Genomic DNA, 20,496 nt, shown 5'->3' on the forward strand with positions numbered 1-20,496 from the left:
TCCGGATCCCGGGCCTCCCCATTAATTAGGAAAACAACCCATACATACATATTTGTTTTACAAAGAAACCATAGAGAGTATACCATAATCCATCACAAAAACTTATGAAGTCTGCTATGACAATAACATCAAAAAACAAATGACAGAGCTGATAATAAACATTGTGCTAACAGACCATTAAAATCAAAAATTATATGGTTGTTGATCCAACACATGGATATGAACGTCTTCTACTTCAGTTATGCATTAATTGGCCAAAGCATGTTGCAGACCCTCCTTAAAAAGGAGGTTTGCTTCTGTATTTTGCTCCCTGTAAATGTGGCAAACAGTTATGAGATCAAAACTCTGTTTTAAATTAGAATTTCTTCTAATAATGGAATCAAAATATAATTTTGACATCTCTGTACTTCTTTAAACCATTTTATAACATTCAAAGAGTCCCTAAATATTTGAACCGATCCCATCCTCACATGAATAAGCTAACACAATAATAATTTCAAGGATTGAATTTTTGCATAGTTGTTTGATCTTGAGCCAAGGTCCATCGAAGCTTTCAATATTTCTTAGTTGTTAACATGGATAACTAGCCCCGAACCACATTTTTCCTGAGTCTGATGCTCCATCAAAGTATGCCCAAGGTAAGTCAACTCGATCTGTTCTTCTCTAATGATTCTAGGTGTCTTGTTTGGAGTTGGCAAACGGATTAGAGAAAAAATAGAGGCACATTCAATAGCACTCGGGATATGCGAAGGGGTAATATCCTGGAAGATGCCCTTGTTGTGAGACAACCAAATTCCCCATGAGATGATCAAAGGGAAATTTATGTGGTTTTCATCTGAAGTATAATTCCACCATATTTGTCAGGCGTCCCTTATATTTTCCACATTCCATATTTGAGATATCCTCAATAGTCTCATAGTTTATTCCCAAATCTTATTTCTGAATGGACAACTTAACCAGACGGGGTGGACAGATTCTTTCGAGCTTTTTCATAGAGCACATCAGTCGGTTCCCTATTTGTTGTGCTTCTGGAGGTTATCCCAGGTAGGAATTTTGTTTTTAGGATACATCAAAAGAAGAGTCTTGATTTTGTCGGGCTTTTTCATTTCCATGGCAGTTGGCACCATCATTCTTGTACCCCCCATGCCCTTCGGTCCATAAGGTAGTTGTAACCATACTTTGGAGAATATTTTCTTATAGGAACATGTACCCATCTGAGCACATCGGGTCGATCCATTAAACGAACATTTGTACGTTGTAGTTCTCTAAGGTAATTATGCCATTCCTCTTCCCAAGGGGACTCGAGTTGCAGGTGCTCCGTTGATTTCATCCCTGATTCCAAATAATAGAAAACACCTCCCTTACAATCTGATTCAGAAAATAAATCCCTTGGGAATGCAGACAAAACATAACCTCCCTTGAAAGAGAAAAACCTTCATTGCAACCCACACATGGGTTGATACCTATTTTGAGGCTATCCCCGTTTCTAATGTGTCAAGCCAAACCATCTTCTATTATGTTGAAAGAGTCTAATGTCACCTTCCATATTGCAGAGGCATGGAAGGGCTTTTTATCAGTTCTACGCATCCATTCATCAAAGGGAATGGGGTCTATATGTTTCCTTTTGACAATTGTCTTCCACAAATTCTCCATTGATAATAACCTCCACCCCGATTTTTCTGCTAGTGAGGATTCAAAAAATGAGAGATATTTTATGCCCCAGCCTCCCCATGCCTTTGGCCTAGCAACTTTGTCCCAAGCTACCCATGGCAGTATTGTATCCTCCTTTGTTCCAACCCAAAGGAAACGGCTACATACTTTCTTAATCCGTGCAAGTATGCCTTTTGGGAACCATGTGAGAGCGATCCAGCAGACATGAATGGCCAGAAGGATCGATTTAATAAGAACCTATCTCCCTTCTCTTGATAGCCACTTATAACTCCAATGTTTAATGTGATTTTCAACTTTTGCCAAAAACCGCCAGTCTTGTTTCTTGTAAGTCTCTAGCTTAAGGTGAAAACCCAAATACTTGAAGTTGTCCTTCATAACATTTGCTTCAAATGGGAGGACCGAGGTAATCCTATTTATTTCATTTCCTGAGAATCCCTCAAGAATTAGTGATGATTTTGTGCATTTATGCACATCCCAGTTGCTACTAAAAACAGATCGAGAGAGGATTTTAGGTGTTGAATGTCACTTCTACTTCACTTCACTAAATAATAGTATATCGTCCACAAACAGCAAGTGAGTGATATACAAATTGACAGACCTCTTCTTTTCTCGGCCAGAATCAGTTGACTAAGGCCCTCTACTGCTAGTAAGAAAAGAAGAGGAGACAGTGTGCATCCGTGTTTGAGTCCTCTTTGGCTGTGGAAAAAGGGGGGTGCAACATTGTTTATCATAATAGAAAAATTAACATTTGATATACATTTTGAGGTCTAAAATGGGCCTCCTAAGGAATATTATAAAATAATAGTGGAAATAATAAAATAAGATTATATTACATCATCCAATTTTAGAGGGAAAAAAAAAGAAAAAACTATTTTTTAACTCACATTTTCAATTTATCTCCCTATTGTTTTAATCATATTTCGAGCAGAAGCGCTCGTTGGATGTAGAATTTATTTCCCCATCCAAGGAGTACCCATGTTGCATACTTTCAATGGACCCTTCTACACAAAAAAAATGAGAAATACAAGTAAAAACATTATTGCAATCACGTTTTTCATGTATTTCTCATTTTTGTGTAGTAGGGTCCATCAAAAGTATGCAAAATGAGTACTCCTTGGATGAGAAATTAAATTATGCATCCAATGAGTGCTCTAACTCAATATTTGAGTAAAACCATAGGGAGATAAGTTGAAAATATGAGTTGAAAAAATAGTTTCTTATTTTTTTTATTTTTTTATCTTTTTACTTCTTTACTCCAAAAATGGTGAATCATTCCCCATGGTTGACATCATCATCTTGAATCCTATTGGTTCTTATAAAGTTGATTTTGGTTGTACATCTTTGTTTTGAAGCCCATTTTAGACCTCAAAATTTCTATAATGTATTGTCACAATCAGAAACAAGTGTCTCTTTGTTATCATTTCAAGGTATACATGTTGGTATTGGCTATTATATATTTGTTTACCTTGTATTTAATGGTATACATATGTGTGATCTTTGTTTGGGACTTGTTTGGATGTCCTTCTCTCTCTTGTTCCACTGATCCCACACTTAGCCATTTTGGAGCTCCTCTTTATCCTTCCATCAGGCGCAAGTTATAAAAGCACTAATCCTCCACCAGGTGCTGAGCATTGCTCATTCACAAGCCTCAATGATGAAACCCTTACCTCCTAGACCTGTGCATTGATCCTTTCTTGAAGACAACTCCCTTTATTGCGCAATGAGCACCTTTAGAGCCTAGTCACTAAAATTGTGTTGCTTGTACTACCTCACTGCACAAATCCTTAACCAGTCCTATGTTGTATTGTGCATTGAGCACTTCTAGTTGACAGCAAGGACTTCTTCATCCCCTTGCAATGAAAATTTGCATAATATAAAGGTTTTTTTCCTTCATGGTGTAGTGAGCACCTCCTAAGCAAAGTGACTTAACCTCTTTTTGTGGACAGTATGTCCATCTCTAAGTCATTGTTGAGCCCAACTATGCAATCTTTGGAGTTTGATCCTTAATAATTGCACATTGTGTAGTTACAGTGCCTAGTCTTGCCACTCCTGCTGACTGAAAACCCTCATTTCCTAGTTGCCTTATCCTGCCTTGTGTTAACTACGCATTGTATAGTCCTAGTGGATAGTTGAGTCATCCCTTAGTCCCTACAGAGCTCCACTGCACAATCCCTAATTCTTCTTCCCTGAGCATTGCACATTGTGCATCCTTAATCAGAAAGCTCATCACCCTTGTCTCCTGGACTTTCCCATTGCGCAAGACCTTGATAAGTCGTCCTTAATTGTGCATTGCACAATTCCAGAGGACAATGTGGTCATTCCTCAGCCCCTATAATTCTCAACTGCACAATTCTTAGCCTCTTTCTCTCAAAGCCCTTGCACATTTCCCCATCATAGTCAGCATGTTACATGAGCAAACGTAGATAGAATAGGCGATTTTGGGGTTAATGTTGTATGAGTGAATTTCATTTACAGGTGACATATCATTATGATGATCAAGGAAGTCAGCAAGATAGGTTACAAGAAGGACACATGTGGAACAAGTCACAAAGTTATTATCATGGAAGAATAGAGGAACCTTGGACCATGAAAGAGGGATGGAGGCTGAGATGACATAAAAGGCTCTAGTACTATAAACAGAGATTTTGGAGGATGAAGATAAAACACATCCTAGATCAATCATCAAGAGTTGAAGACATAACATCAAAGAAAGGAACCTCACATCAATACATTGTCATCAAGTCTCATGTGACATTCACCAAGTTATGTTCATTCAAAGTGTCAACACAAGAGTGTTGTTTGGTCCCATGGATTTTTTGCCACATTATTTGTGGAATAATTATGTAATTTCAAAAAATGATAAAATGCAAAATGTGTGGAAGCCCAACAGTCATAATGGAACATGAAGAGTCACTAGAAAGTTCTAGAGTCATGTAGAAGCTCAAAAGTCACATAGGAATTTGAAAAGTCACATGGTAGCTCAAGACTCACGAGGGAAGGTCAAGAGTCACAAGGGAGGTGGAGAGTCGCCTCATTTGTTATATATACACCCTCATAGCTCTAGCAAAGTACTTTTCACATTTGCTTCTCTAGATTAGCATAGGAGAGAAGATCATTCTTTGGAGGAGCAAGTAGTGGCTTAATGTTCCATTATTGGAGCTAGTGTTGCATTGATACAATTGTGTATCTTAGAACTTCTACTTAATATTTGAAGCTCTCAGAGTTCATGCATGTATCATGGATGTTTTAAGACTATTCTTTTAACATTTGGGGTATATGTTATTTCATATATGCTAAAAAAATGAACTATTTCGTTAGTTTTAGTATACATCTTGTTGAATGTGCATTTTTATTTTCTTTCATAATCGTTGTTGCCTTGTGAACTACTTTGCAGGGCAACTAAAGATTCATTCTATAATCTTGTGTGTCTTTACTATAATAGTATTATTACTTTTCTCTTAAAGGCTCACTCTTTCTACTTTGTGTGTGGAAGAACCTTATATACATTGCAATTGAATACTTCACAGTGTCAACTTACTTGCTTACCTCAAATTTTGTGCATAATCTCTTATGTTGATAATTGCAGCCAAGGCAAACCTCTAAGAATAATGGTGTTCGAGCCTATTATCCAAATGGAGCTCCTACTAAAAATGTTGTGAGGTCTAATTGGGACTTCATAATGGGGAGGTCCCCTTTGTTGTAGGATTTCCAACACCATCAATAAGAGGGAAAAAATAGAGGAATCATCTCATGGGACCATTTTTACTAGTAGGACCACTAGAGAAATTTTAAAGTCTAAAATGGGCCTAAAAAAATGTAAAACAAAAATCAACTTGATAAAAACCAGTAGGATTAAAGTTGATGATGTCAACCATGGGGGATGATTCACCATTTTTGGAGTTAAATTAAAAAAAAAAAAAAAAAAAAAAAAAAAAAAAATATTTCTTCAACTCGTATTTTCAACTTATATCCTTGCATTTTTATTCAAATTTCTAGTGGAAGCACTCGTTGGATGCAGAATTTAATTCCTCATCCAAGGAGTAGCCATGGTGCATACTTTTCATGGATTCTACTCCACGAAAAATGAGACATATATTTCAAAAAAAAATTGCTACAATCAGGTTTTTCATGTATTTCTCATTTTTCGTGTAGTAGGGGCCATCGAAAGTATGAAACGTGGAACTCCTTCGATGAGGAATTAAATTTATCATCCAACGAGTGCTCCTGCTCAAAATTTGAGTAAAACTGTAGGGAGATAAGTTGAAAAAAAAAAAAAAAAAAAATTCCCTCTAAAGTTTGATGATGTAATCTAATCTTATCTTATTATTTCCACTATTATTCTATAATATTCCTTAGGAGGCCCATTTTAGACCTCAAAATTTCTCTAAATCCAGTTTAGCAAATTGGGGTCAAAAATATTATGGAAAAAGTTTGAGGCATAAAATGGAGTTTTTTCAATGGTGCAAGAATCACCTTGATCAGAGTCTGTATACAAAAGTTATGCCACTTTGAAGTTGACCTTCTTTTTTTTACCAACATAATTTGAGGGGTCGTCACATTAGCCCCCATTATCTATGGGAAAGGGGATATCCACATAATGATGATAAAGAAGACACTAGAAGAGTCAATATTATAAATCTAGTGAAGAGTTGAAGGAGTCAATCTTAACTAGTAGGCTACCAGGTTGTGTTATAATTGGGCCGCTAAGAAGAAAAGGGGTTCAATTCTTTTCAGGTGTATTTTGTTCCATATATGAGAAGAGTAGCAGAGAGTGGATAGGGAGAGAGAAAACAGAGAGAATTTGTGCACTATAGCATCCCATGGGCCACAAGCCTCACTGTTAGGTCCCTATACTACTAGTGTAACTCCTTATTGTTATTAGTACAACCCCCCTTATTATAGTGTTGTGCCCATGTAGTCCCACTATTGTTATTATTATGCCCTTACATTATTATTGTTATGTCGGCTCTGATTATTTTATGACCCCTTAGACTCCTATATATAGAAAGGAGATCTTGTCATTTATATCATCCAAGAATTTTTAATTTGAGTAATGTAAAGGAGGTTTCCCCCTTGAAGAGGCTTATTTTGAAGGTGTTTATCTATCTTTTCTATCTTTCTATGAGCTGGTTTCATAACATTTGGCATCAGAGCTTTGGATTCTAGGGTTTCGCTGCTCCAAACAGGTCATCGTGGAATTTTCGCTATAACTTTTTCGCTATGAAGTTTGAGAAGGTAAAACAAAACCCATTTGAGCCAAAATCGTTCTGAACCTCGAGTCAAAATTCTAGATCTTCTCTTGTTATATTTTCGGAGATATGATCTGAGGAAGTTAGGGTTTTTGAAAACTCCAGAATTCCATCTCAAACAGGTCATCGTGGAATTTTCGCTATAATTGTTTTTCTACGAAGGTTCAAACTCTGAAATTAAAACCCATTTGAGCCACAATTTGTGTGAAGCTCGGGCCTGAATTTCAGATCTTGGTTCACTATATTTTCGGAGATACAGTTGAAGAAATTTAGGGTTTCTTGAGGCTCCCGAATTACATCCCAAACAAGTGACCTTGGGAAAATCGTCATACCTTTCTCTCTGAGCATCAGATTGAAAGTTCATAAAAAGTGATAGAAATTAGATGGACTATAGTTTGTTGGGTATCATTTTCAGAACCTAAGGTCGAAATAGTGACACGTGGCAGGTCGTACAAGTTCTCTCTCCTGAACTAGTCTATAATCAGGTCATCGTAGGAGATTTGGCATAACTCTTTATGGAAGAATCCAATATTGATCTGACTGGTGGCATTGGAAAGATGACACAGACGGCTACCATAGGTCACAATTTCAGACCTTGGAGATCTGAAATTTCATAGATACAACAGATTCAAGATCGAGATCCTAAAAGAAAGAAAAAGAATGACTCGAATCAAGAAAATAGAAACACCTAGTAATCAAAATTGGATGGATGATTTGGAGAATGCGATTGAAGCTAAGATAAATAGTTTTATATATTCCATGGAAGCTGATATCAATGGTATGAAAGCATATTGGAAGAAAGATATGGAATATTTGAAGAAAGACATGGAAGGTTTGAAGGAAGGTGGGACAAAGCTACTACAAGAAAGGTCTCCCAATGGTGAAAAGGTAGTAGAGGAAACTCATGATGAAAACAAAAGTAATTTTAATCATGATTTCATAGAATCTAATGTTGGGTTGAAGACCCAACATATTCCAAAGATAGATATGAGGACGTTTGATGGCAAGGATCCTATAACATGGATACTACAGATGGAGAAATATTTTGATCTACATAATTTGCAAAACACACAAAAGGTACATATTGCATCTTTATATTTAGAACTAAATCAGTTTGTATGGTATAAATGGATTTGTTCTCGTAAACAACTTGTCACCTAGTCAATTTTCACGGAGGAAATGATAGCACATTATGAGGATACAAAGAGCAACACATTCTTTAGCCAATTGATAAATCTCAAACAAAAGGGTTGAATGGCAGAGCACATTGAGGACTTCCAAAAATTGAATATAAGGGTAAATGATATTCCAAAGAAGTAAAGGATTGATGTCTTCATAGGGACTTTAAAGGATAACATTCAACATGAGGTTCGTCTTTGGGAACTTGATTCATTGGAGAAGGCATTCAAGCTGGCAAGAAAAATTGAAAGCGAAATTATGGAAACAAGGAATCCCACCACTTACGACTATAATTATGGAAGTTTTTTTTTCTCCTAGCCTTCCATAACCTACAAGGTTTACACCACAACAATTGGAAGAAAAAAGAGAAAAAGGGCTTTGTTACAATTGTGATAGCAAATACACTAAAGGTCATAAGTGTGCTAAGAATAAATTATTTTACATAGATTATGAAGAGGAGGAAGAAAAGGATCAAGAAAAATCAAAAGAAGAGGATATACGCCAGGAACTAACCCCAGAGAAAGAATAAATTAATATGATCATATCTTGTAAAGCATTAGCAAGAATTACCACTCCTCAAACTCTCAAGATAGAAGGACATCAAGAAGAAAAAAGTTCAAGAAGTGAAACATCACATCGAAAAAGAAGAAATGAATCCGACCATATCTTGTAATGCATTGGCCGGAATTACCACTCCTCAAACTATCAAGATAGAAAGACATATCAAGAAGAAAAATGTTCAAGAAGTGAAAGATCACATCGAGCATCAAGAAATGAATCCGACCATATGTTGTAATGCATTGGAAGAAATTACCACTCAAACTCTCAAGATAGAAGGACATATCAAGAAGAAAAATATTCATGCAGTGAAAGATCACATCGAGCATCAACAAAAAGTTCTCCAACTTTTAAAGGATAACACCACTTTCATGCAGAATCAAATGAAACAACAGACATATCAACATCGCAGTGAAAGAAGTTTTGATGTAGGTGATTGGTATTTTTATGGCTACATCTCAAGCAAGCTATTTATGAGAAGGAAATGTTGGCAATACTACATGCACTTAAGAAATGGAGACTTTACCTAATGGGAAGACACTTCGAGGTAAAAAAGAATCATGATAGTCTTAAATACTTTTTAGAACAAAGATTATCTTTAAAAGAACAAAAAAATGGGTCACAAATTTGTTGGGTTATGACTTTGAAATCATCTACAGGAAAGGGAAGCAAAATGTTGTTGCAGATGCACTCTCAAGAAAAGATGAGGATGTGGAAGTATTATTTTGTGTTATTTCTATTATCCAACCAGATTAGATAAATGAAGCAAGGGATGAATGGAAGAAGGACGAAGAAGTGTGACCACTCATTCAAAAGTTGCATAAGATCTCAGTTCAAACAATATTGCCAGAACTTGATGAGGAAGGAAAAATCATATTAGAACCTGGAGCAGTCACAAAAACAAGAACCTGACAGCTACTAAATCAATCAATTTCAGAGTATCTCATCAAGTGGAAGAACTTACCCGCTGAAGATTCCACATGGGAGGACAAGGATTTTATACAAAAGCATCAAGAACTACCCAAGTGTTGAGGACAACAATTTTTGAAGGAGAGGGGCATGTTAGGTCCCTATACTACTAGTGTGACCCCTTATTGTTATTAGTACAACCCCCTTATTATATTTTTGTGCCCATGTAGTCTCCATATTGTTATTATTGTGCCCCATAGAAGCCCACTATTGTTATTATTGTGCCCTTACATTATTATTGTTATGTCGACTCTGATTATATAATGACCCCTTAGACTCCTATATATAGAAAGGAGGTCTTGTCATTTGTATCATTCAAGAATTGTTCATTTGTGTAATGTAAAGGAGGTTGCCCCCTCAAAGAGTCTTATTTTGAATGTGTTTATCTATCTTTTCTATCTTTTTGTGAGTTGGTTTCATAACACTCACTTCTTTGTAATTGCTTCCATTTCCCATTGAGAGAAAAAAAGAAGAGCAACCTCACCTTCCAGTTGGGTTTTCTCCCAAAAGGGTTTCCCATTTATATCTTGTGTTAATGTTTGGTTTTTGAGTTCTATTTGTTGTTATCTCTTTTCTTCATAATTATAATTTGCATGAATGCACAATAAACAGTAATTAACAAAGCTATAAATCTAAGCAGAAATAAGCCTTCGTAGTTTAGATTTTGGATTTTAAGCTTCATTTTATCATATCTATTATGGGAATATCCACAGTAGTTTACGGATCATATTGGTATCAGAGTAGGTTTCTTTAGGTATATTATGGGGAGTTGTAGGGAACCCAAATCGGCTAAAAGTTGAAATTCAGAAAACCCCAGCCATGGTCAAGGAATATGTTAATAACCCTCAAGTTCCTACAGAGGAGAGATTTGTGTGGATGGAAGCACAATTTGCAGATATAAATTGTAATGTGAACCTTCGCATGGAGGCCTTAATCAATAACCTTGGGCTATTCCACAGTTATCCAAAGAAGATGGAGGTTCTAACGTAGAGGTCAAATCAAAGGGAAAATTGACAATTCAAGAATAACTTGAGAGGGAATCTAAGAAACAACCCAAAAAGGACCAACTTGACTCAAGTGCCATGAACCATTAATGGTCCTTATTCAAAATGGAAGTGAAGTTTGACATCAAACTGCATCAAGATGAGTCATCACTCTAAAGTTAAATCACTGGTTGTGGCAATTAATAGTTTATTTTGGCGTTCATCATGTAGAGGAAGAACATAATATTTTGTTTCCTCAACCAAAATTAGAGGGACATGCCCTAACCTAATGGGAAACCCACACAAAGACCTTAAGTTTAGAGAGAGATCCTCCAATGACTAAGTGGGAGGTTTTCAAAAGCCTCATAAAGTCACAATTTTACCCAAATCGAGTATCTAGAGGACCAGTGGATCCAGTTGCATTACTTCAAGCAAAAGTAGTGGCAGAGTGTACAATAGTACACCATAGAGTTTAGAAATATGGCCATAATGTTAGGTATCTCCAAAAAGAACCAAGATGTACTCCTCAAGTATCTTTGGGGATCTACACAGCCATTTGCAAAATTAAGTGTTGTTTTTCAAAACTATATTGGTGGACGAGGCTTGTGTACAGGCAAAGTACCTAGAGAACATAGGCTAGAAGAAAGGGAAATCAAGTGGGTAGAAGCAAAAGGAGCACCATGATGCTTCTAATGAGAGGAAGGAAAAAATGGAAAGGGGCAAAAGCTAAAAATACAGAAGCCACATAACACCTATGCAAAGATCCCAACAATCAATGCAACCATTGTAACATTGACAATCATATAGAGGAGAAGTGTTGGAAGTTGCATCCAAAGCTTAACCCAAAGAATGGAAAGTAATATAAAAAGAAGAAGAAACTGATGGCCACTAATTTGAGCAACTAGGTTGAGAGTAGCTCAGACATGTATGAGAAGATCGCTTATACATCAGTGCAGAAGGAGGTGAATCTATGTAGCCTTCAGCAACATGAAGAGAATGAAAAGACCAGAATCTTCCATATAAAGATACAGGTCAAGAAGGAAAATATTGAAGCTTTATTTGAATTAGGATCATAGGCAAATCTCATTGCAATAGATCCGGTCAACAAATTGGGATTGGAAGTTCGTGACCATCCAAGCTCATATCCGTTGGGATGGGTAAATAAGATTGTGGAAATAAAGGTAACCAAATAGTGCAAAATTAGGTTCGCTCTCAGTGTTGATTTTATTGATGATGTACAACTAGATGTAGTTCCCCTTGATGTATTTGGAGTATTGTTTGGAACTCCCTAAATGTGCATGTGAGATGCAATCATCATGTGGAGAGCCAACCAACATTGTCTCATAAAGGATGAAAAATCATTCACCGTCAATGCACGAAAGGCCAAGTCCAAAATTTCACTAGTAAGTGCCAACAAACACAAGATATTGATCAGTTATAGCAAGAAGCATGTTTTATTTTTTTAAGAGAGAATCACTCTATAGAAGAGTAAGTGAGAGAAAAATAATCCCTAGAGGGATGTACTAAAAAGAAAAAATAACAATTGGAAGAGTTTCTACATGCATATAGGAAAGTGTTCCAGGTGTCTAAAGGACCACTGCCTAAGAGGGAAGTGGAGCACAAGATCCAGTTATTTCCAAACATATCATTGCCAAACATTGGTTTATACAAGTAGTCCATTATAGAAACAAGTGAGGTGAAGAAGTAGTTTCAGCAACAATTGTGTCATTCGACCGAGAACCCCACCATGTGGGTCTCCCATCAGTATTGTTCCAAAGAAGGATGGGACTTGGTGGATGTGTATCAATTACAAGGCTTTCAACAAAATTATGCTCAAAAAACATGAACACCTTACCCAAGATAGATGATTTGTTGGATCAGCTGCAGCAAGAAAAATGTTGCACCAAGATAGACTTAAAGTCTAGATATCACCATGTTCGAGTCAGAAAAGATGATATCTGGAAGATCACCTTCAAAACTAGGCAAGGTTTGTATGAGTGGTTAATCACGCCATTCGGATTATGTAAATCACTAGCTACATTTATGAGGTTCATGAATGATATATTGTGCCATTTTATAGATTCCTTTGTTATTATGATATACTAGTATACAATGCTACCTAAGAGGATCACATTTCACATTTGACCCATGTGCTAGAGACACTAAAGGAGCACTAGCTTCTAGAAAATATCAAGTTTCAGTTTTCACAACATCCTTTGATGTATCTAGGGTATGTCATAAGTGGAGGAGAGATGAAGATAGGACCTACCAAGATGGAGGCCACCATGAAGTGGTTGGTGCCTACTAATGTTTTTGACATTGGAAGTTTCATTGGGGCAGAATAGTAATTGAGGAAATTCATAGCCTCATTTTTAGTAGTAGCAGCACCACCTTACACCATAACAATGAGTGGCAAGAGTTTCTAGTGGGGAAAGAATCAGTAGAGGGCCTTTAAGAAGTTAAAAAAGAAGATCAATCAAGCACTAGTTTTAGCATTACTAACATTGTAGCAGCCCTTTGAAGTGGACATATATGTGAGTGGGTATGTTATGGGAGTGGTTTTGATGCATGGAGGATGGGCTGTATGCTACCATTCCAAGTATTTCATGGGGTAGTTCTTCACCACCCTACCTACGATAAGGAGCTTTATGCCTTGGTGCAAGCTATGAAGAAGTGGAAACTCTACCTAAGAGAAAGGAAACAATAATCCACACATATCACAAGCCGCTACAGTACCTACAAACCTAGAGTAAGCTACAACAGACCAGGCATTACAAGTGGATGGGTTTTCTAAAACAGTTTCATTTAGTGATCAAGTACAAGAAGGGAAGCAAAACCAAGTTAGCTCACATGCTTTCAAGGCCACACACATCAAAGATCACAAGTTTTGGAACTTTGATGCACATGGATCCATTCACCCATGATTTACACAAAGAGGCATATTCATAGGATGATATCTTCAAGGATGTGTTTGAGTGGTTGTAGAGCTAGATTCGTGTGCACGATGATGATAACACAGTTGACTACCATCTCTAGGACAAGTTACTCTACATGTTGGATAAGTTATGTGTTCCTAAAGGTAAGTGACTAAAGTTGATTAAAGAGGCTCACACCTCTAATGTTGAAGAGCACATTGGTATAGAGAAGACAATGGCCAACTTTACAGGCATGTGTAATGGCCCAAAATGCAAGAACATGTAGCTAGGTTCGTGCGAGGATGCATGCTTTGTTGTACCAACAAAGCCTAGTAACAAGAAACAGGGTCTATATCATCCCTTTATTGTACCCACTCGTCCTTAGGAAAGTATTTCCATGGATTTTGTGGGAAGTTTACCAACCAGGAAGGGACATAACTCCATGTTCATGGTAGTTGAAAGGTTCAGCAAAATGTGTGTCTGCTTAGAAGATGCTAGGATCATCGCTAGAGAATACCAATATCAGAAGAGGAAAATTAGAGATGCTCTTGTGATAGTGAAGCATCCTCATAATATAAATAGGGATGGTGGCATTGAGATCAATAGCAATTGGTTTCCTCTAATCAGACAAATTGCTTCTTCTAACTCATCTCAGGTAAAACATCAGGTATGAATCTCTATCCCTAACTTGAATTCACTTATAATAATATTAAAATTAATATTAACACATAATATGAGAAATATAATATAATATGAGATAAGATATTATTGATATCATTATTTTTCCTAAGGATAAAATCGAACTTTCTATTAAGGCAATAAAAAGTTAAATTTGTAGATGCAATTAAGCATTCTATGTATTGTATGTCCACAAAAAATCTTATAGTTAAACCATCAATGGGTTGATCCCAGCAAAAAGCTACTTAAACCCAAATGCCAAAAAGGAATCATGTCTAGATCCTGGGCCTCCCCATTAAAGAGGAAAACAACCCATATATACATATTTGTTTTACAAAGAAACCATAAAGAATATACCAAAATCAATTACAAAAACATATGAAGTCTACTGCGACAATAACATTAAAAGACAAATGACAGAGCTAATAATAAACATTTTGCTAACAAACCATTCAAATCAAAAATTATATGGTTGTTGATCTGGTCCTCTTCTACTTTAATTATGCGCCAGTTTCTCAAAGCCTGTTGCAGACCCTCCTTAGAAAGGAGGTATACTTCTGTATTTCACTCCCTATAAATGTGGCAAATATTATGAGTTCAAAAATCTGTTTTAAATGTTGAATTTCTTCTAATAATGGAATCAAAATATAATTTTGACATCTTTGTACTTCGTTAAACCATTTTATAACATTCAAAGAGTCCCCAAAGATTTAAACCGATCCCATCCTCATATGAATAAGCTAACATAGTAATAATTCCAAGGATTGAAGTTCTGCATAGTTGTTCGATCCTGAGCTAAGGCCCACCAAATCTTTCAATATTTCTGGTTGTTAACATGGATAACTAGCCTCAAAACACATTTTTTTTCTGAGAGTTCGATGCTCCATCAAAGTATGCCCAAGGTAAGTCAGCCCTGATCTGTTCTTCTCTAACGATTCTAGGTGTCTTGTTTGGAGTTGGCAAAGGGATTAGAGAAAAAATAGAGGCACATTCAACAACAGGCGGGATATCCGAAGGGGTAATATCTTGGAATATGCCCTTGTTCTGAGACAACCAAATGCCCCATGAGATGATCAAAGGGAGATTTTTGTGGTTTTCATCCGAAGCATAATTCCACCATATTTGTTAGGCGTCCCATATATCTGCCCCATTCCATATTTGAGATATCCCCAATCGTCTTAGAGATCTTCCCAAATCTTATTGTTGAATGGACAACTTAAGAAGAGGTGGTGGACAGATTCTTTTGAGTTTTTGCATAGATCACACCAGCCGAGTCCCTGTTTGTTGCGCTTTTGGAGGTTATCCCAGGTAGGAATTTTGTTTTTTAGGATACACCAAAATAAGAGTCTTGATTTCGCCAGGCTTTTTAATTTCCATAACATTTGGCACCATCATTCTTGTACCCCCCATGCCCTTTGGTCCATAAGGTAGTTGTAACCATACTTTAGAGAATATTTGTTTGTAGGAGCATGTACCCATCTGAGCACATCGAGTCGGTCCCTTAAACGAACATTTGTGCATTGTAGTTCTCTAATGTAATTATGCCATTCCTCTTCCCAAGGGGGCTCGAGTTGTAAGTCCTCCGTCGATTTCCATCCCTGATGCCAAATAGTAGAAAACGCCCCCCTTGCAATCTGATTCAAAAAATGAATCCCTTGTGAATGCATACAAAACTAACCTCCCTTGAAAGAGAAAAACCTTCATTGCACCCCAACCACGGGTCGATACCTATTCTAAGGCTCTCCCCATTTCCAGTGTGCCAAGCCATACCATCTTCTATTATGCTGAAAGAGTCTAATGGTGCCTTCCATACTGCAGAGGCATTGAGGGGATTTTTATCAAGTCTACGCATCCATTCATCAATCGAAATAGGGTCTATATATTTCCTTTTGACAATTGTCATCCACAAATTATCCATTGATAATAACCTCCGCCCTAATTCTGCTACTAGTGAGGATGCAAAAGATGAGAGATATTTTATGCCCTAGCCTCCCCATGCCTTTGGCCTAGCAACTTTGTCCCAAGCTACCCATGGCAGTATTATATCCTCCTTTGTTCCAGCCCAAAGGAAACGGCTACATACTTTCCTAATCTGTGTATGTATGCCTTTTGGGACCTATGTGAGAGCGATCCAGTAGATAGGAATGGCAAGAAGGACCGATTTAATATGAACCAGTCTCCCAGCTCTTGATAGCCACTTATAACTCCAATGTTTAATGTGATTTTTAATTTTTGCCAAAAGCCAATGCTAGTCTTGTTTCCTGTCAGTGTTCGGCTTAAGGTGAAAACCCAAATACTTGAAGTTGTCCTTCAAAGCATTTGCTTCAAATGGGAGGACCGAGGTAATCCTGTTTATTTCATTTCCTGAGAATCCATCATGAATTAGTGATGATTTCTATGTATTTATCCACATCCCAATTGCTACTAAAAACAGATAGCGAGAGGATTTTAGATGTTGAATGTCTCTTCTACTTCCATCACTAAGTAATAGTATATCATCCACAAACAACAAGTGAGTGATATACAAATTGGTAGCTACTTCTATACCTTTTATCTCAGCTCTTCTTTTCGCGGCCAGAATCAATTGACTAAGGCCTTCTACCGCCGTTGAAAAAAGGAGAGGAGACAATGTGCATCCATGTCTGAGTCCTCTTTCACTATGGAAAAAGGGGGATGCAGCACCATTTATCATAACAACAAAACTAACATTTGATATACATCCCATTACCCAATTAATGAAACCAATACTAAAACCAAGATGTGTCAACAGCATGCGAATGTAGAGTCGGTTGATTATGCCATATGCCTTAGATAAATTTTAACTATCAATATTTTTTTCCTACTCTGTACTATGCAATGTCTCCTGAGTGACCCCAATAGCTTCATGAATCTTTCTACCATCAAGAAACCCAAATTGTTCCTTTGATATATTCCTTGAAAGGATTGGTTTGAAGAATACAACAATAACTTTGGATATAATTTTATAAATGCAGTTACATAGATAAATGGGCCTCAACTCCTCAAATGATGAAGGGTCATCAGTTTTAGGAATTAAGGCCAGGAATGTAGAATTTAAAGGTTCATATACCAAGCCTTTATCCTGAGATTCCTCCACCACTCCAATGAGTTCTTCTCCAATTAGCTTAAAGAAGTGTTGGAAGAATTTCACTATCCATCCATCAGGCCCTAGACTCTTATCTCTCTACATAGCTTTTAAAACCCCTTCTACTTCCCCTTTTGACATTGGAGCCATAAGCATCACATTTTCCTCCTCCTCCACGTATCGAGGGAAGAATTAGGCCACCCGAATCACATCTGCAATTGAAACCGCTTCAAGAGCTTTGAATAAATATTTAAAGTGATCCCTTCCCATGGTGGAAAGGTCTTCAAAGGATTTTTCTCTGCCCCCGTCCGCCCTTTTTAATCCTGGATTGTTTTTGTATTTTTCCTTCCTTTTGCATAATTTTGGAAATTTTTCGACTTTTCATCCTCAGCTGTGAGCCAAATTGTTATGCTTTTTAGTCTCCATCGTTCTTCCATATCATTTAGTATCTTCCTTCTTTCTACCTCCAGCTGTGTGATCCTTTCCTGCTTCTCTTTTATCTCTTATCCATCCATTTTCGGGCTCTCCATTGAATTCAGTTCCTCCCCTATCCTATTTAATTCATTTTCATCCCTTATCTTTTTTGATTTTTCCCACTCTATCATTTCCTTCTTCATTCTTTTTAGATTCTCCATAAAAGACTGGGCTAAGGAGGACCCATGATCACTAACCAATGGCCTCTAGGTATCTTTTACTAAGTTATTGTATGAGGTCTCTTTGATCCAAGCTAGGTTAAATTTGAAAGGTGACCCTGGCTTCTGGTTGGGCCCTTTCATTTCCAGCAAAATAGGCAGATGGTATGAAGATCCTAACCAATTTCTGAAGAAGGGGATTTTAGTGGCCATTTCCTCTTTTAGAAGAAAATGGTCCAATCTCTTCGCTACCCTAGCATCCCCCAATCGCTTGTTCCTCCAAGTAGGTCTAGACTTCAATAGATTTATGTCTATAAGCTTAATGGATCGAATTTTGTTCTAAAAGAGGTCTGCCAATGGGTCAGCTTGGGCTACTGGACCCCAGGTCTCAGAAAATCCCAAAGAAAAATTTAAATCCCCCCCCCCCCGCCCCCCACAACCAAATTATGGTTTTTCATAAAGGATTTGGAAAAAAGATTATTCCAGAATAGAACCATATCTTGACATGGCCCATAAATATTTATGAGTAACAATTCTAAGCAAAGTTCATGTGAATAGACCTCAACCCCTAACACCAGATCCGATCCCCAAGAATTTATTAACTTCACACTGCTATCTTTGACTCCTAGAGCCAATCCCCCAAATCTTCCTTTTGCTTCAGATGTCATAAAAGACCAGCCCAGCATAATTTTACTAAGGGCAAGTTTGACATCCTCAGCAGCTCCAAGAATTTCTTGAAGCATAATAACATCAGGGCAATAATTAAGAAACAGAGTTTTTAATGCTAGTTTTTTGTTGGTGCTAGCAAACCCACGACAATTGAAGGACAACACAATCGTTTGGCCACTGTGGACGGGGCCTGCACTACTCTAAGCGCCCCTTCCAAGGATAATTGTTTCCCATCAGTAATGTCAATTTTAGCTCTTAGTTGGGCCTTTGATAGATTAGACTTTTTGCCTCAAGTCTTACAGGGCAAAGAGGGAGCCTATATGTTTCTCGTACCACCAATATCTCCCAAAGAGATATCCTTCTTTTCCCGGGGATGGAGGTTATAGTGGGATTTCTCAACAGTGTCCACAGGGGAGGAATATGACATTGGGCCTTTAGACAGGGGGTAGTCAAGATTAAGAGCTGGAATAGATGTTATAATACTGTCAAGGGCAGCAAGCATAGATTCAATAAGTGATTTAGCCAAAGGATCAGGACTGAAAGGGCCAAGCCTCGAGAACAAATTAAGCAAAGAATGAAGAGATTCATTTATTGAGGAGAGGGGGAGAGGAACAATACCCATCGGGTGAGGCGCCGGGTTGATTGCTCCCATCTCCACCTATTTTTCCTGAATTATCTCCTAAGGGTGATCCTGCTCCTACACAACCTCACTCTCTAGCTGCATACTTTGCTCGTCCTGAATTTCCATCAGCACTTGCTCACCCTCTTAATGATTCCCCAAATCCTCTACCAGTACCATTTCCTCCTCTTCAGCCTGAGGTCAATCCTCAACCCCTGAGTCGCCTCTATGTCTTCTTCTCCTTCTAAACCCCAAAGGACATCCCGCACTAAGTGTCCATATTTGTGGCACCTGTGACAACGGAAGAGTAGTTTCTCATAATCAATGAGTTGCGAATAGGAGTAATCTTGAAGTTGGAGATGAATTTTCTTTGCCAAACCCTCCCTTGGATCCAGCCTTACCAATATGCAAGCCAAACTCCTATTCCTTGTTTCCACAAAAGACATACATGCCTCCAGGAAAGATCCCAGTGTGTTACCTATCGCTCTGAAGCCATACTTCGTCCAAAGGTGTGAAGGTAGGCTGATAGACAAACCCATACTGGAATATCTGCTACATTCTCTCTCTGAGTATCGAAAAGAGGATTGGCGCTCTCCCGAAACACCAGTTTCGCTTCATTACCCATTCTAATGACTCTCTTTTACTTAATTTAATCATAAACCATCCCCTAGCCAATATGGTCACATCGACCTGATGATCTGGAGTCTCACTCCATGCTTTAATTATCCATTCTTAAATGTAGTTTGTTGAGTATTTTTTCCCTTTTTCTCTTCCTACCAGTGTTAATTCTAAGGCTTCCATGGCCTTGTCAATCTGGATGTCAACTCCCAGGACCAAATTCGGGCATTTCTGCCTTCCTCTTTATTATTTTCCCTTTCTTCCTCTTCACCCCGATGTTCGGATCCCTCCCTGCTTCCCCTTGACAATGATTTCTCCTCCCGCTCATCGATCCCTTCCTCAGAGAGCAACACTGACTACGCCTCTGCCACCCGTTTCCAACTGGTAATACCCCCAGAAACTAAGAGTTTCCCCACCTCTCTTAGGCCTGAAGATTGGATATGCTTCCTCACCTCCTCGATACCGAAACCCTAAAACCCTTCATCTTCAAGTACCAGTGGTCCAGGTGAGGGAATTCCCACCCTATTTTCCCCCCTAAACTCAACTAAAAATTATGTTATCCCTTCTTAGTGTGCTCGGAAACCCTAGAGCGAGACCTCTCCTGTCAGCTCTTCGGGCTTGAATTTTTCACAAATCTTAAACTCCTCACTGGC

The 20,496-nt window shown here is 37.8% G+C and overlaps 1 protein-coding gene across 1 annotated transcript in view; it reads right to left on the reverse strand.

Annotated features, from left to right (window-relative positions):
* Window positions 1–262: 262 nt before the first annotated feature.
* The window catches only part of LOC149263049 (phosphoribosylglycinamide formyltransferase, chloroplastic-like), a 246,336-nt gene continuing 226,102 nt past the window's right edge, over window positions 263–20,496 (reverse strand). Inside the window, exon 6 of the mRNA XM_089425687.1 lies at window positions 263–310. Within this exon, the coding sequence (XP_089281813.1) occupies window positions 278–310 (33 nt within the window). The 3' untranslated portion in view covers window positions 263–277. The remainder of the gene's footprint in view (window positions 311–20,496) is intronic.

Source organism: Pinus tabuliformis, chromosome 6, assembly GCF_031772625.1.
Source record: "Pinus tabuliformis cultivar Carrire ecotype Pingquan chromosome 6, CPIR1, whole genome shotgun sequence".
NCBI lineage: Eukaryota > Viridiplantae > Streptophyta > Pinopsida > Pinales > Pinaceae > Pinus > Pinus tabuliformis.